Raw genomic sequence first — 17354 nt, 5'->3', positions numbered from 1 at the left:
AAGGAGTTTCAAAAAAAAAAAAAAATGGAGTGGAAGCAAATCTTACCATCCGATTTGCATATTTTAAATTTGTTAAATTCATCACGTTAAAAATCGAAAGTCTAATTTGTTAATATTATAGGTGTGAGGAGTGTTAAAGTTAATCTCATATAAAAAAAATAAAAAAGAATGAGAAATTTATAAAATAATAGACTCATTAATTTAATATTTTAAGATTTTAAGTTAAATAATTTTTTATAGATAATTCGATTCAATTTTATTCAATTTCAAATAGTTTGAATTGACAATTTTGTAAATTAAAAAAAATAAATATATATAATAGATCTCAATACCATATTTCAAATAATTAATAATGATATAACAAATTTAAATTGTATCTTAAAAAATTAATAATAACATAATAATAATAGTAAATAAATAAATAAATAAATTTTAAATTTGTAAAATATCCACTAAATAATAATAATAATAATATTCTATAAATAAGATACAAATATATAATAAATTAAAAATATTACAAGTAAAATATAAATATAATAATAAAATAATAATATTATATTATATTGTGTAGTTTGAATTATCCGACAAAATCTATGAGATCTTGTATAATTAGAATCCAACGAAATCTAAATTAGTATAACTTTGATTGATTTTTTTTAATTATATTAAATGAGCGGTTTAATTTAGATTAATTTAAATTTAAATATTCTTATAATTTATATATTAAAAAATTTTATTTTATTTTAATAAAATTCGAAACGTCCAATTTAAATTCTTTTTAGAGTAAAGTACCAATTTGATCCCATTCCATTTTTTCAAATAACAAGATGACTCTTAACCAAATAACTTTAATTTTCTGTTATTTTGAATATTTTTTTTAAATAAGAAAAAAATTAAAATATTTTTGCTTTTATTAAAAAATCGTTTTCTGTTGCAGAGTGTGCTTCAGAGAGAGAGAGAAAGAAGAGAGAACAGATGATAGCGAAGTGTGCCTCCCCCATTCCCATTGCCATTGCTGTTCCCAGCAGCCATAGCCACAGACCTTCACTGAGACCCATCAACATCATCATCAAGTGCTCTGCTTCTTCTTCAACTTCATCAAATATCAACAGTTCTGAACACCTTCGTTCTCAGCTCGATCATCTTCATGCTGAAGCGAACACCACCACTACCAAGGGTATTCTCTATCTTCCTCTTCAATTTTACTTCTTCATACACTCAATTTCCTTCTCAATTAGATAACTTTATTAGAGTAAAGGAAAAATGAAAAATTTAGCTGCTAACCCTAACCTAGTGAATTATGTCACATGGGAACCTAGTTACGTTACCTATAACTAATTAACTATTAACTATTCATGAGAATTAGGAAAATGTTGTTTTTTTTTTCCTTCCCAATATCCCTTTGCAATTATTAGATTTACTAATTGAGGGTTCTTTTATCAAAGTGGGGGTTGATAGTAATGAGTGAGAACAGAAATTTCTAAGGTAATCATTTTCACATGCAAATGCTGCTTTCTTACACTAGACAAAAAAAGGGTATCACCTATATATTAGAGCAGAAATTTTAACCTGACCATATTTGCAAAAGGGGCATTGTTTGTTGACCTTGGAAGCTGCTCAAGAAAGGAGATAGTGCCTTGCAACTGAATGATGTCAAATAGTTAATAGGATCCATGATCCAATTGGTCCTTATAATATTACTATAAGTAATTGCCATTTCAAGAATCCTGTAGGTTACTGTTCAAGTAGAAAAAACAAAATCCAAAAACCAAAAGAACTCTTTTCAGACTATGTGAATTTGAACTTGTATCATTTCACCAGGAGAGAAAAGAACAATGAGAAAAACAGAAAAAAAAAAAAACTTGAGAGGTCCTGCGTCCTAGACATATGATTTTCAATGCAGATACTACTTTACAAATTGTGCAATTGTCAAATGGTGTGTGCATTAGGTCTAGTTTAATGTTAGTGGTAAATAATACTATTGTGAGTTCCCTGACAAAGTTCAAAGTTCTGCCTTTTGAAACTATGTTATGATTTTCTTTATCTATTTGAATCTAACCATTGTTGGAAATCTACCTAGTGGCTAACGGCTCGGTTGTTATCATTGCTTTTATCATGGAAATTATATAAAAACTTATGTGGGGTGTTTGGTGCAGCAAATAATGCTAGAATGAGGCTCCTGCGGCTGTCAGAAGCTGCAGAGAAGCTCCAAAAACAAGCAGCTATAAGCATTCAGAGGGGAGATGAAAATGGTGCAAGGGAAATGCTTTTCCAGAGGAAGAAGGTGTTGCAAGCTCTGGAAAAGTCTAAAAGCCGCATCGAATTGCTTGATGAGCTATCCACAAAGCTAAGCGAGGTAAAGGGAATGCATTAGTACTCTCAGAGTTTCATTTGGAAAATATACCCTTTGAAGTTTGTAAACCCTTTATAACTTTATTTAAGAACTGATTATGTCTCTAGAACCTTTTTTTTCTATAAATTAGTAATGGCTTAAAACCAAAAGCAGGGCAGGAAATCTCCTTAGAACTATTATAATGGAAACTTCTTGTGGTTTCAGGCAATATCTTTGAAAGAAAGTCAGCTCATTGGGTCCACAATGAACATGGAAGACACAATAGAAGATGCTTCAAGTCCCATTCGAATTGTTGCACCAACGGAGGAGGTTCAAGAAGATTTCTCCGAGGATGACTCAGAACCAAACACAATGAATTTCAGTGATATTCAAGGGAACCGACTAGATGATGAGGAGGCTGTGAATATTCAGGGATCACTTAGCAATGACAGTTGGAATGAAGACAATACTGTTAGCTGCTTGTCATGTACATCTGCTTATGACGAATTCCTGGAAAATATAGATAAAAAGCTTGACGAAATTGAAGCTGAACTAGTTACTGTTTTGAATGTCTCAACGTTGGTTCTGGACAGTGAAGAGAGACCAAAAAATTCCAGGTTGCAACAAACAACAGAACTTCTCGAGAGCATCCGCACAATAAGACAGAGGTATCACTTTTCAATCTATACAAGCATAAATTCTTATTTTCTTCTTTGAAAATTTAAATACAATTTGTTTTTGGGTTTTAAGTATTGTTGAGAAATGAGAATAATATATGAAGAAAAAAGACCAGAGTAATCTAAAACTTTCGAAATTTCAAACTCACAGAATTGCAAGTATCAATGTATCACAGAGTCAAAACTGAGGATCTGATCAATTTTGTGTTGCCCAACTCATCTTCTGCCGCCAGGTGAGCACTACCTTCATTTGTAAGAAAAGTTTGCCACAATGTTCTTATGGCCCTTATTAACTCAATGTAGGAACAAGAAAGGCACATGGGATATGGCTATTATTACAACAAATAGCATTGTTGATTTTTTTCAAATACCGCTAGTCCTTCCAACTTTCTTTGTCTGATCCCATTACAGAAGTAGCAGATTGGAACAAATTGCCTAAGGACTAAGGATAACTCAGTGAAGTAGCTTGTCAATGCCTAAAACTTCCATTGTGCTTTCTGCTTAAGGTAATGGAGCATCCTTAGAATTAACCATTGTGTTAATCTCCTAGTGGTTTTATAATTTTCATGAAGAATTACTATGTTAAATCATACATCTGATATGTATCAGGTAGCTACAAGGTGTGGAGTTTGTAAATATGGCTTACAAGATTCACATTTTATACTATTTTGTTCCATTCAATACCACAAAATCCAGTCATATTGGGAGGCTTTGCAACTATGGATGAAATTCCAATGACAATAGTTAATATTTTGTTTAATCATTACTTAGATCGCTGACTAATGAAACCATTTTTTTCCCGGTATTATTGCTATTTTTCTTGCCGTTGTTATTATTTATTTATTTTGTAAGTAGAAAAAGATGGAATTATGATTACAATTGTTTCAAAACTTTTTAAAACACTCATTAGAATAAGTAACTATAATTACATTAATGAATATATTAGCACATTCATTATATATGATATGAAGCAAGCAATGGATATTATTTTGTGGCAAAAATGGGATCAAACTATTTATATGAAAGAGCGTGATTTTTATTCAGTTAAAAGAGTACAACAGCAATCCAAATTGTGTATTCTGTTCACATTGGTGTATGACATCACACCAGCAAACAAATGGAACTTGCACTAAGAACATCACTGACAACCATGATAAGATACCTTTCACTTTTGAAATATTTGTGCAAGATCAAAAGGGTAGTGCTCCCACCTCCTAGTGCATCCATATTCCATGGTTCATAATGCCTAACAACCCAAGTAAATATTTGAATTAGACATTTACCATAAGGTCAGCAACACTAATCTTGCCATAGATGCCACAACCCAAGGAATCAAATTGTTTGCTTATTTGCAGAATGTCAGTCTCAGTTATTTTTCCCATTTCCTTGAGCTTGTAGATAAGAAATTCGGACTTGCTGCAAGAACAAATGTGAAAGGTTAGAGGATTGAGAAGAGTGAAATATGTTATTACTCATTTATTCCTTCCTTGAGGGTGGAGAAAATGGTGTATGCAAATATACTGTTCTTGGATTGGATATCAGTTATTAATGTTGATCTTGATGATGATGGTTCTTTCATTTCTGTCTCATCATGCATTGAAATGCTATTATGTAACTACACCTAGTTTATCCTATAATTTTTGTCATTTCAATTTTCAAGCGACTAAAACTAGCTTAAGCTATAAATTTTGGCCAATGTTGTGTCCATTTCTGCTTTTGTAACTTAAATGCATTGAATTTGAATGATTCTATTCTTCTGCATATTGTGAAAAAAGGACAAGGAAACATGTAATAAGAAAAACCAAACTCAACATACCTTATTGATCCATCATTATCAAGGTCTGCAGCTACTAAATCTGACATAGTTATCTTCTTATGAAGAACCAATTTTGCCACCTTACGTTTCCTCTTGTGCATGCTATAATCAGTTAGGTACAGAAAGGCCCTAGCAACTGCCAATGTACTTACCAAAAGCCAGATAATTGCAAAGCATCTTCCGGTTACAGTTTTGAAAGCATAATCGCCATAACCAACTGTCGTAACAGACGTAATGGAGAGATAGAAACTGTCTATCCAATTCATACCCTCTAGAAAGTGAGCGGTGACTGCTCCTGTTGCGATGCAGCCAATGACAACAACCAAAGCTAAAGAAACTTTTGTCCGGATTCGCATTCTTCCTTTCTCTTCATCAACTATGTAAGTCCAGAGAATTCTCTTATATCTATTCTCATCCATCATGCTCAATGTGAATGCTTCTTGAGTATCACAGATGTATTCAACCAAGCTGCTGAGGAGAAAACCAGTAAGTCCAAAACCAACCAAAATGAAACCACAGGTAAAGATCTTGGTAGATGTTGCATCAGGAACAATATCTCCAAATCCAATTGTGCTTAGAGTTACTACCGTGAAGTAAATAGCATCTATAAGCTTAAGTGTGGTGGTACCCTTGAAACTCCCATTTATCATGTACACTGCAACACCAATTGCCAAATACAAGAATACAGAGACGAAAGATACCCTTACCATTAAGGTTGATGAATTTTGTATAGGTCTAGGTTCAGAGGGCTCATGAAAGTCTATGCCAGTGTTGGTGAATAGTACGGCCGGTGCAGAACGTGAGCGATGTGCAGTCATCCTTTTTGAGATGCTCAAGTTTTCTAAGAGGTTTATATAAGGAGATGTGGATTGGCTCAGTGATGGAGCAGCAAGAACATGATCATGGAGACACAGTTCATGGTGTGATGTTTGTGTGCTTGGTGGTGAATGTGCTTCTTCTCCTTTGCTGGAGAAGGGACTCATGCATAGTGAAGACAACATGGTGCATTCAGATACAGTTGGAGACTAATGCTAGCATTAGCAAGCAAGAAGCAATGTTCATCCAACTACAAGTCAAACTAGAAGAATGAAGTGTTGGTTCTGAATTTAGCTATTCACCTAAGAGTCATATGGCTCTAAATTGCTACATGTTATAAAGAACTATTCATAAGTTACCCTACTAAACTATTGTTTTGATGTTTTTAATAATATATTATTTGGCTAATATCAATTGGGTTTCAAAACTTTATATTTGATTATTCAAATTTAAGTGTAACATTCACATAAACCTGAATTGAAATACATTTTGGCCTCAACTAAATCCCATGTGTACAGAACAGGACAAAGTATAAGTACTAGGTACAAAAGTTATTCTGCAAATTGAACCCAGATTTTAGGAGACAAATCAATTTTTAAATTCAACTTCAAGGAAATTCATTTTTACATTGGATCAACCTTTTTATTAGAGAATAATCACAATGATACACAAAAAATCTAAAGATCTTCTACCATACAAAAGTACAATATCTATAAATTGAAAAACCTTGAGAAAACAGAGCGATTATTTGCACCACTTGGTGCTCCCCTAACTTCTGCAGTGGGTGGAACATCCATACGAGGACCTGTTTTTCGCACTTGAGCATGAGTTTCTGCTTCATGTTGAAACATCCTGACCAGCTCTTCAAGCTCCAGCTTTCTCACTGCAACATTTTCTTGCATTATGGGTTTCTTCAAACCGAGATAAACCAATCCGATTCCAATAAGTATAGCTCCCAACACAAACAAGACGGCAGAGAATAGGCCAAACGCATAAGGAGTTCCTTCGGCTCCAGGTATTCCGTCAACGTTTATACCAAATAGTCCGGTGATGATGGAAAGAACAAGGCCACAACCCCCAAATATTCCAAGGTTATGTGTAACCGTGAGGCTTTTATCCTAAAATAAGTAGCAAGAGTGTAAGACTATGCAAAGATACCCTTACTATTAGAGACTAATTTGTTGTTAGGAACCAATTTTGAGGTATTATGCATAATTGAATAAAACATTAACGAATCATAAATATATTGATATAGTTCAGTAATCTGTTATGATTTCGGAAACCTGCAACCATGCACGGACTGTGCTTTGCAGGACATCTTGTATGGTGAACAACCGTCCTCGAACTGCTTCTTGCTCCTCAATCATTTGCCTAGTACTCTTTCTTACTCCTTCCAGCAAGGCTCTTGTTGTATTTCCTCTCAACTGTTGAAGAAGTTCAAAAACAATTTCCTCTCGCGCGTGGAGCGACCATTTCACTCTTATAACCTGCTAGGCCATACAAGGAGCATAGATAAATGTATAAATTTCTATGTACACAAGTTACACATATAATACTTATGTTCATAGTAGAGTACCATTTGAAATGAGTAGCGATTAGAGTATGCATGACAAAATATATAGATATTTGTAAACAAAAGCTGACAGAAAAATTGGCCAGCTAGTTTTTGCATACATTTGTTTACTCCTTCCTTCCATGTTCAAATAAGGTAAACATGAACACTAATATTTCAGAAGGATTTGACTGATATAGAACATATAAGCTAAGTTACCAAAGCACCATGATCATGTCATTATTAATTACTTAACACAAAAAATTTAAAAAACACAACATTATGACATATTAAAGTTATAGAAGTTAGACGTATGAAATTCTAAAACATAATCAGCAACAATATAATTCACAAAACAACGTTATAATTTATCACTGATTTTCTACAAATAAAGTACAGTATATGTCATTCTACATAGTTTTACCTGGGTCGATAATCTTCTAATTTCCTGGTTCAATATTATTGTGAATAGATGTAAATCCTCATGGTTTCTCCTGTCAAGAAACAAAAGAACTTATTGTATAATGCATATCCAAGTTATGAACGGAAAAGGTAGATCAGCCATTGAAGATAAACGTTTTATGTATAATGATCTAAAGAAAATGCAATCACCTGTTCATAAACATCAACTCAACTTCATCTGCAGCCCCAAAGATGTGTTTACGCCACAACCTATGACATCCAATGGAGAAACTCAATGTTCTTAAATGAACATCAAAGTATTAGAATCATGACCATTCTACACTAAACAAAATAAAAGTTATTGTCTGAAAGCAACACCTTTTGATCCATAATTCGGCTGTATTCAAGATTTCATTTATCTCTTACACAAAGGTCATAAATAGAATTAAAAGGCAAAAGAAACATAGATTATTGGAAATAATATTAACCTATCGTCCCATCGTGCAAGATGGCAAGCTAAGTGTGCTACAACTTCATGAATGGTGCGCGGAATGTTAGCACCTCCAGCAGCCAGCAGCTCCTGCATGAATTGCAGCATTGGAGATTTAAGTACTTAGTTTAAGACAACTTTAGATAAAATCATATAAACAATTAAAGAAGTATGCCTTAGGCAAAACTACTGTCAGATAACTTGGTGAGATAAAGGCTTAAGTCACTTGACAAACCTGAACTTCTAGAATGCCTAATACATTTATGTTTGATGCAGAACCCTTTACATGCATGGCTGTAACTAAAAAGTTTTGCGCTTGCCATGATCGGAGTACAACAGGTATGTCATCTTCCTCTGCTAAAGGATCACCAGCTGACTGCCCCAGAAGTTCAAATAGCAGACCGCCAGCGACTCGGACTGGAACCTGTCAAAATAAGCATTTTAGACTGATTTCATAAATTCAAAAACCTTTTCATTTGAACACTAATCTTAGGAAATGGCTAAAAGAAAAACAATAGGATACAATGCAGGACACAAGGAAACGTATTCGAAACAAGATAATAGCAAATTCCACTAGTTCATTACCTCATATAAAAGGTGCTTCATTCGTTCACTTATTAATCTACTTTCATCTTTCAAAGCTATGCTAATAGCAGGATGTAACCAATGAGAATTACCCAACCATGTAACAACAAATGGATGGCTTGCATCCAAATGACACCACCATGTTGGACCAACAGGCCTTTCCCAGTAAGGAGTTGCAACATCAGCAACAGCAACATCAATCTCATCATCTGTGAAATCAAGCAGCTGTGAAGCCCAACCATCATCAGTTCGCACTGCCTGCACAAGTTCGGAGATCCTAGACCAACCAATTGGCCTCCAGTAACTTCTAGGAAGACCCTCTTTGCCAATGAATTGATGAGGTGATTGGTGATAATCATCTAAACCATCATCAAGACCCCCGGTTCCAGATTGATCTAGCAAAGTTGGGGGTGAATCAACACAGCCATTCCTACTAAACTTTCTTCCTTCAAATCTTTTCTTTGCCACATCTCTAACTCCCTTGATGAACTCAAAGGCACAGATTAGTCCATCAGTCCAAAGTTCCCCTACTGATACCAAGTTGTCCCCTGAGGGAGATTGGAGTTTCTGATTCCACTGCTTCTTCATTTCACAATGTTCATCAACTACTGAACCTGGATAATGTTCATTCACAACGTTCATTACACACTCAAGTAGAGGAACTTGAGCCTCAACTACCATTGATTTGAGGGGAGAGAGTCTCAACTCTCACCTACTTAACAGCCATGATCACAATTCATCACTACTCTGCATTATCACACCAAACGAACACTCTCAAAAATTGAGCATAACAATCCATAATTCATAGTAGTAGGAAACCTAAGATACTAAACAAAACCAAAAACAAAATCAAAATCAAAATCTAACGGCAAGAAGCTTCTTAAAAAGATCATTTAAAAAAAAAAAGAATTATCTTTTTACCCTTTTATTAAAAGAAAAAATATGTGGAGAGGAAAAGAAATGGTAAACACAGAACATATGCAAATGGCGTATAAGGTATAATTAATCATTTTAAGTTACAGAAGAAGAAGTTGAGGATACTATCGACAATTCACACCAAACACAACAGAACAAAACGAAAAGCAGTTATCGAAATCATATATGTAAGAAGAAGAAGAAGAAGACAGAGGAGAACCGCTAGGAACTACGGTGGCGCGCACGTGGTGAATGGTGACACACTGAAGAAGCTTAGCAGATTCTCATGCACATCTTTCGAACAAAATGAAACCTTTTTCATATAGTTTGGGTTTCTCTCAAGTTAACATTTGCTACTATCAAAATCTTATAGTGTGTGTTTGGATTACAGTTTGCAAATGGGAGTTTGCATAAAATTGATTTTGCAAACTTGATTTTGGTCAAAAGTAGGTTTGTATTAAAGTGATTTATGTTTGGTAATTTTTGTATCAAAATGGATTATAATAAAATAAATGTTGTTTGGCTTATACCATTCAAAATCACTTTTAGATAAAAAATTACTAAAATAGACATCAACTTAGATTTTTTTTATATTATCCTATTGTTTTAATTTAGATATTTAAATAGATTTTATTAGTTAATTTTATAATAAAATTAATATTTACTTACTAAAATAAAAATAACATATAAAAATAGATAAAATATTTTTTTAAATAAAAATAAAAATTATATATTTTAGATATATATATATATATATAAGAATATTTAATCAAATATGTTACATTTTTTAAGTATTAAATGTTACTTTAGTATTTTTTTACATCGTACTCTTATTCTAGTACTCTCAATATTCTTATTCTTAATATTAATTTGAAATCCAACGTTTATGATTTTATTATTATATATGATTAATTTTTTATTTAATTTATCTTTTTTAATGGAATCATAATCTATATTATAAAAAGTTACACTAAAATATAGTATAGGAGAATTACAATTATAAAAGATAGTACTGAAAATAATAAAAAAAATTAAGTGATTGAAACAAATCTAAAAGTTTTTAATGATCTTTTTATATATATTTTTAGTATTTTTAGTACTCTTTTTTTAGTATGTTATAATTTTTTACTATTATTATTATTTACAGTTAATTTTTTTATTTAATTTACTTTACCTAATAGAATTAATAAATCATATTATAAAAAGATAATAACAAACATAATACATAAAAATCACGATTATAAAAGTGTATAATGTCAAACAAATAGTTAAAAAAATAAAAATAATAAATAATAGAAAATTAGAGCTCATATAAATAGAAATAACAAGAATTTTATAAATAATACAATAACATATACAAAGGATAAAGTTGGTAAAAAATAAATAAAAGGTTAATATCTATGGCTAAAAGCCCGTTAAGAAAACGCAGAAGCTAAAAATAGTTGCTTCTTGTAAACGCTGATTTTGGCAGCAGAATCACTTCTGCGTTCATGAGAAAAAAATTTGCCAAACCAAAAGTTGAAACTTTCAAGAAATTTAAACGTGTTTCTTCTCTTCCAACAGGTTTCCCAAACACACTCATAATATAGTAGGAAAATTGAAAATTTCAATCTTCAAAGGTTAATTTGCAGAATTTTCTAAAATTTAGGAGGATAAAGCGTATATTTTGAACATCAAAGAGTAAAGTACAAATTTTTCAGTGAGGACTTGTAGTTGTAGGAATATAAGATTTTTTCTTTTTTATGAATCTTAAAAGGAATCTTTACACTAGCAGTATTATTAGTAGGAAGGAGTCAGTGAAAGTGAAGGAAAAATTCCCAAAATAGAAAATTTTGTTTTTATGAAGTATGAATTTCAGAATCTTAATTTAAAGATGATTAGATTTTTCATTTTTTATTTTATTAAGTTTTTTCATTTTAAGTAAATGTTTTGAACTTATATTTATTGTTGAATATTTTTTATTAAATTATTTTTTCACTTTAGTCTATGACAACAATAAAATAATTTGGTGGTCCATAAATTTAATCTAATAGAATATATAAATTTAATTATAATTTTAATTTTTATTAATAAAACAACAATAATATTTTTTTTAATATTATGGATTACACAAACACACAACACATATAATAGATGCTCATAGCATCATATACAAAAGGAATGAAATGAAATTAAACTACTCAATGCATAAGGAACACTCCTTATATATGTAGATATGAATAATAAAGTTGTGAACCAACAAGATAGTAAAGAAAGGAAGCATATGTCTTATTTAAATGCCTCGTTTAAATTTGCACATATATGTGCTTTTCCTTAGTCATGTTGTGGAGGGTACTTGCCATGAGTAGGGGTGGCAACAGGGCGGGTAGGGGCGGGTTTTTGCTCTACTCGATTCCGATTCGCTGTACACCAACTCACATAGAACTCGTTCTACTTCTATCCGTACGTAGTAAAACGTTGAACTCTAACCCGCTCTGTCCTTACTCGTCTTTATAATTATTAAAATTCAATAAATAAAATTAAATTTCAAAATTTATACAACCATCATCACATACATAATATAAATTAAAGTAAAAATTTTAATATGATACAATATTATTAATCATTTACTAATTATTTTACATATATTATACATATTATATATTAAAATAATATATATTATATATATAGCGAGGCGGGTAGGGGCGGGTATTACCTAAACCCGACCCCGCCCCGCCCCTCCCAAGAACCCGTCCCACTAAAACCCGCCTCGGTGCGGGGCGAATAATTACCCGTCTCGAGCGGGTAGAGACGGGGTGGGTACTCGCAGATTCGGGTGGTATTGTTATTCCTAGCCATGAAGAGGCTTGTCATGGTGGTATGGTGGCTTGTTGTAAACTAGCGGCTTGTGCACGAGTGGGTTATAAACCGGTGGTTTGTGTACGGGTGGCTTATAAACCGGTAGTTTATAGACCGGAGGTTTGTAAACCGGAGGCTTGTATTAGGAGGCTCATCATGCTTATAAAGGGATTGGTAATAATCTGCAAGCCCTTAGTTTTTGTGTGTGATGGATTAAATTTGTGGGTTAGAAGACTTGTTATGGGTTAAAGTAGAAGAGTAATTTTTTTGTGACTAAATAGAAAAGAAAAAAAAATAAAAAATGGAGACAAAGCCAAATTAATTGGCTAGATTCATATCTAAATCTATTAGATGTTGAAACTCACTTCATGGTTGGCTTCAATTCGAGTGAATGTCCGCGCCAGAAGCAACTGCTTTAGCCATATAATCTGCAATACTATTTGCATTCCTCTGAATTAAAAGAATAGAGACTCTCTAATTTCAATTCATAACCTCTTGTATATGCTTTGCCAAATTCCATTCCGAAATATCTTTATCAAGCATTCTTTATTTACCAAGAAAAGAACTTCTAAATAGTCTATTTCACAAATAACTTCACAAAATCCACTCTTCCAAACAAAAAGTAAACCTCTCCAAATTACATAAAAAGAAGATACCATTTTCAGTCACATTAATTAAGAAAGAATCCAAGACTGAAAAAGAATTATGGTGACATATACCTTTCTCCTTTATTCATGCTTGAGACTTTTAGGTATGTCTCTATATGATTTTCCAGGATTTACAGGCCTTTTATTTAACTTTGTAAGCCAATTACTCCTTTTCTGAAATTAAAAGACAAAAAATAGATATTTATTCTATAATGGTAGCATGATTTCTTACTTAATTACCAAAATCTTAATTGAAATAAAAATTTAGACGAACAAAGAACAAGGAAGAACATAATACCTGCTTCTTCTTCTTTCTTTTCCTTTTGTTTTGAGTATTACCATTGTACACAAAATTTAGGAAAGAAATGAAGAATTATTTAAAAAGTATTATTTTTATTATTCATATTTTTTACCTGTGATTACAAAATTTTTACCAATATATAGACAAGAGTACTCCAAAAATACGCTAAAAATACGCTCGTTATGAAATAATATCCTAATAAATTACATTAATTTTTTTCTAATCCTCTTTAATATTTTTTTAATTTTGTTCCTTAATTATGATATATTCTAATACTGAGCTGGTTGATTATGTTTAATAATTTCTTCTACAATTTTAAAATATTACAAACTTAACTATAGTAACATCAACACATAATGAACAATAAGGTGTTGAGAGGTAATCAAACAAATGAATCAACTTTTTTTCATTTTTTCACATTTATTCTTGGATTGTTCATGAGTTTCTGCAATTTTTACACATTTACAAACTCAATCAGTAGCGTTATCAAGAAAACTATCTTATTCATTGCAATTGCAGAAAGAAGAGAGAGACCTTACTCCATTACATGCAGTTGCAGTGAAAGTCCAGAGAAATGGATTTTGGCGCGCTTTTTCTTTCTCTACAAAAACAAACAGATTCAACGACCATTTTCTTTCTTTTGACTTGACTTCTCTTTAATCCTTTGCTAATTGCTATTTATACATGTAGTCAACTAGGCTCTCAATTTAATACTTTCAACTTGTACGGAGTTTCAATGCTCCAAAAATAAAATACAATATAAAAGTATATGTTTGGAGTTTTAAAGTTCCATAATTGAGAGATATTATTAGGAATACGTACTCTTTTAAATTGTTCTGCGAGAATTTTTTAGTATTCTGTTAGGATTTTTTAACGGAATTCTTACTGCCATTAAGGTTAAATTGTCAACGTCAATTAAATCTCAATACAAGTCTACGTAATCTGTATGGCTGAGACAACGAGGGACGAAGATCGGACTGAGGAAGACAACCGGAAAGGACGTAGGAATGTGATTCTACTGGAAGAGACAGACATATCAGAAAGTATTAACGCTTGCTCCAATAGTCTCTATGGCAGACTCTTTGCTTCCAAAACCTTCTCAGTTAGAACCATGGGGAATGCTTTAAAGGCTATATGGGAAAACCAAGAAGGATTTAGCGTGAGTGACAAAGGGGATAATTCCTTTCAATTCTATTTTAATAAAGAAGTGGATGTCTTGCGTGTTAAACATGGTTCTCCATAGCTATTCAAAAATTATGTGCTCCATGTCAAGAGATGGAAGGAAGATCAGAACTGTGATGAAGAGATTATTTCCAATTTTTCAGTTTGGTTTCAATTTTGGAGTTTGCCAAAATCATTTAAAACCCTCGAAGTTGGACGTAAATTGGGAGAGAAACTGGGTATAGTGTTGGAGGTAGGTAAATTTCATATGCGAGGCAGAGAAACTAGGATTGTGAAGGCCAAAATCAATATTGATGCTGCCAGGCAAGTGAGAGATCAGTTAATAGTGGCAGAACCTAATAAAAAGGAGGTAGAAGTGGCACTGCGCTATGAGAGGCTTGAAAAGTTCTATACCTATTGCACAAAATTGGGGCACGAGGTGAAAAACTGCCATGATCTACTGAAGGACACAGAGAGTGATATGGTAAAAGAGGATGACATTGGCGAATGGGTTATGTTAGAATTTGGTTGAATTAGTCCCACATTTATTAGGATAGCAAATGGAGTGGGTGGCCTAGGCTATAAATATGAGGCTAAGTTCTCCATTTGTTTTTGCACCAGTCAGAAACACTTTAAGCTTGTATCTGATTTTTCTTTTCCTATGTACTCTTTGATTAGAGAGTGTTGTGAGGTGTAGTTAGATATTTGCTTTGAGAGAGTGTGAGTGTACTGGGGTGCCGGTGTCAGAGAGAAAGAAGTCTATGTGTTGTAACAATTTTCACATAGTGATATTCTCTGGTTGTCATTTGACAACGGCCGTGGTTTTTTCTCCGGTAATTGGAGTTTCCACGTTAAATTCTTGTGTTGTGATTGTGTCTATTTTATTTCTCTGTCAAAGGTATTTTCTCAAGGGGGAATGGTGTATTATTCCCAACAAGTGGTATCAGAGTTTCGGTTCGGTGGGATTTATTCTTAGTATGCTCTGTGGTTGCAGCCTAGTCTGACCTTCCACATCAAAAAAAAATTTTGTCCTGTGGCTTGAGGTTGATCTTTGGTTGCTGTTGGTATTGCTGGAAGGTAGTGTGACACTGTGAGAGTGCAGTTTGGAAAGGTTCTGACTAAGGAAAAACTTGGTATTTAAGTGTGTCCATTGTGACCCACCTCTCTTTCCTGGGAACCCTTCCTAGTGCACGGTCTACAGTTGAGTTATACTATTCCAGTATACGGTTGCAACAATGTCAGGATATTCAAGTGCTGTGAAGCTTGAAATAGAGAAATTTGATGGAAGAATCAATTTTGGCTTGTGAAAAATACAAGTCAAGGATGTGTTGATACAATTAGGTTTGCACAAGGCGTTGAAGGAGAAGATCTCTGGTTGCTCTCTCTATGAGAGAAGATGATGTTCTCTAGAAAACAAGAAGTATTGTGGCAATCGGGTCCACAATTGCACGCGGGCATTGGTTGGCGTTGAGATGCAAGGTGTGTGGCGGAGTTAGGTCGATGGCTGAAGAACTTCTAGGAAAAGCCAATTTGAAAGTTGCACCATGAATTTTCAGCAAGGTTTCGATCTGTACCAAGGCGAAATGCTTAGAGTGGTCTAATTCCAAGTAAGTATACTTTCATGGTGGAGTATGATAGTTCTCTGAACTATGATTGTCGGTATAGACAATGGCAGCAAAGAATTGTCGGTGTTGACAATGGAAGCTGAAGATGTGTGACTATTTCAATCAAGGTAAAGATTGTTAGAATTTGGTTGAATTAGTCCCACATTGCTTAGGATAGCAAATGGAGTGGGTGGCCTAGGCTATAAATATAAGGCTAAGTTCTCCATTTGTTTTTGTACCAGTCAGAAACACTTTAAGCTTGTATCTGATTTTTCTTTTCCTCTATACTCTTTGATTAGAAAGTGTTGTGAGGTGTAGTTAGATATTTGCTTTGAGAGAGTGTGGGTGTAATGGGGTGCCGGTGTTAGAGAGAAAGAAGTCTATGTGTTGTAACAATTTTCACATAGTGATATTCTCTGGTTGTCATTTGACAATGGCCGTGGTTTTTTCTCCGGTAATTGGAGTTTTCACGTTAAATTTTTGTGTTGTGATTGTGTCTATTTTATTTCTCTGTCAAAGGTATTTTCTCAAGGGGGAATGGTGTATTATTTTCAACAGGTTAAAACCAGCCAAGTGAAAACGCGAATCTACTCAGAAGGAGAAAGAACATTCAACAACTCAACCCAAAATCAGAATAAGGCCACTCAACGTAAGAAAAAACCTGTCTTAAACTACTTATTGGAAGAATTTGCAAGAATGTCAATGCAAGAAGGGAAACAAAGTGTGAAACCACAAGACACTGGTAACAGGGCAGCACCTGAGTCACCTCAATCAGCCAATTCTAGAACAAAATGCATGGAGGTTATCATAGCTGGTCAGTCCAATACCAAGGAGGATGAAGAGCAGCTTATGCAATTCGCTATTAGGCAGTGTCTCACTACAGAGAAAGGTAAAAAGTGGAAAAGGTTAGCAAGACAAGGTGCTGCAGAGTCAGATACTAAAAGTGAACCCAAAAGAAGGTTGATGAGTGGTATAGCTGAAGGATCTACAAAGAAAGTAAGAACAGATGATGAAAATGCAGTTGAACAGATGGTGGAGGGTGCCAGCCTACAAATGGCACCCAAGGCGCCATGAGAACTATAGTTTAGAATTGTCAGGATTTGGGGAGACCCCTGACAATTCACACCTTAAAAGGGATCTATAAATCCCACTCCCCCGAGATTGTGTTTATAAGTGAAACAAATAACTAATCTCGACAGGTGGAAGCAAAACTTCGGG

The 17354-nt window shown here is 33.4% G+C and overlaps 3 protein-coding genes across 9 annotated transcripts; 1 reads left to right on the top strand and 2 right to left on the bottom strand.

Moving 5' to 3' along the window:
* Positions 1–922: 922 nt before the first annotated feature.
* Positions 923–6049, top strand: LOC130940390 (uncharacterized). 6 transcript variants are annotated; one of them, XM_057868514.1, is made up of 8 exons: positions 923–1177; positions 2157–2356; positions 2558–3000; positions 3161–3242; positions 3421–3515; positions 3619–5205; positions 5279–5344; positions 5559–6049. In XM_057868514.1, exons 1-4 carry the CDS (start codon positions 976–978, stop codon positions 3195–3197), a joined length of 882 nt encoding a protein of 293 aa, XP_057724497.1. In that variant the 5' UTR covers positions 923–975; the 3' UTR covers positions 3198–3242; positions 3421–3515; positions 3619–5205; positions 5279–5344; positions 5559–6049. The 6 variants fall into 6 exon arrangements, with proteins under 6 accessions (XP_057724497.1, XP_057724496.1, XP_057724494.1 ...); XM_057868513.1 differs by lacking the exon at positions 5279–5344; XM_057868511.1 differs by having other exon boundaries at positions 5279–6049.
* On the bottom strand, positions 4258–5826 carry LOC130940389 (two-pore potassium channel 3-like). Its single transcript, XM_057868508.1, has 2 exons — positions 4826–5826; positions 4258–4425 (listed from the first exon to the last, which is right to left on the bottom strand). The coding sequence occupies exons 1-2, from the start codon at positions 5824–5826 to the stop codon at positions 4281–4283; spliced, it is 1146 nt and encodes a 381-aa protein (XP_057724491.1). The 3' UTR covers positions 4258–4280.
* A 125-nt stretch (positions 6050–6174) lies between the features above and the next one.
* LOC130940593 (uncharacterized) lies at positions 6175–9899 on the bottom strand. 2 transcript variants are annotated; one of them, XM_057868782.1, is made up of 9 exons: positions 9806–9899; positions 9383–9417; positions 8671–9284; positions 8321–8509; positions 8084–8175; positions 7806–7865; positions 7618–7687; positions 6925–7128; positions 6176–6759 (listed from the first exon to the last, which is right to left on the bottom strand). In XM_057868782.1, exons 3-9 carry the CDS (start codon positions 9256–9258, stop codon positions 6352–6354), a joined length of 1611 nt encoding a protein of 536 aa, XP_057724765.1. In that variant the 5' UTR covers positions 9259–9284; positions 9383–9417; positions 9806–9899; the 3' UTR covers positions 6176–6351. The 2 variants fall into 2 exon arrangements, with proteins under 2 accessions (XP_057724764.1, XP_057724765.1); XM_057868781.1 differs by having other exon boundaries at positions 6175–6759; positions 8671–9417.
* Positions 9900–17354: the final 7455 nt, after the last annotated feature.

This window comes from Arachis stenosperma, chromosome 7, assembly GCF_014773155.1.
Source record: "Arachis stenosperma cultivar V10309 chromosome 7, arast.V10309.gnm1.PFL2, whole genome shotgun sequence".
In the NCBI taxonomy this organism is placed as follows: Eukaryota; Viridiplantae; Streptophyta; class Magnoliopsida; order Fabales; family Fabaceae; genus Arachis; species Arachis stenosperma.
The sequence above is the reverse complement of the archived record's forward strand: the minus strand, read 5'-3'. Positions and strand labels throughout refer to the sequence as shown.

Bases quoted from the DNA above. Each gene is read 5' to 3' on its own strand.
- LOC130940390 (XM_057868513.1), top strand. From the start codon at position 976: ATGATAGCGAAGTGTGCCTCCCCCATTCCCATTGCCATTGCTGTTCCC. The intron at 2,357-2,557 runs GTAAAGGGAATG...TTGTGGTTTCAG, and splicing joins TATCCACAAAGCTAAGCGAG to GCAATATCTTTGAAAGAAAG. The intron at 3,001-3,160 runs GTATCACTTTTC...TCAAACTCACAG, and splicing joins ATCCGCACAATAAGACAGAG to AATTGCAAGTATCAATGTAT.
- LOC130940389 (XM_057868508.1), bottom strand. From the start codon at position 5,826: ATGTTGTCTTCACTATGCATGAGTCCCTTCTCCAGCAAAGGAGAAGAA. The intron at 4,426-4,825 runs GTATGTTGAGTT...TTGTTCTTGCAG, and splicing joins GATAATGATGGATCAATAAG to CAAGTCCGAATTTCTTATCT.
- LOC130940593 (XM_057868781.1), bottom strand. From the start codon at position 9,351: ATGGTAGTTGAGGCTCAAGTTCCTCTACTTGAGTGTGTAATGAACGTT. The intron at 8,176-8,320 runs GTTTGTCAAGTG...CAATTCATGCAG, and splicing joins TAGGCATTCTAGAAGTTCAG to GAGCTGCTGGCTGCTGGAGG. The intron at 7,129-7,617 runs GTAAAACTATGT...ATGGCCTAGCAG, and splicing joins TTAGAAGATTATCGACCCAG to GTTATAAGAGTGAAATGGTC.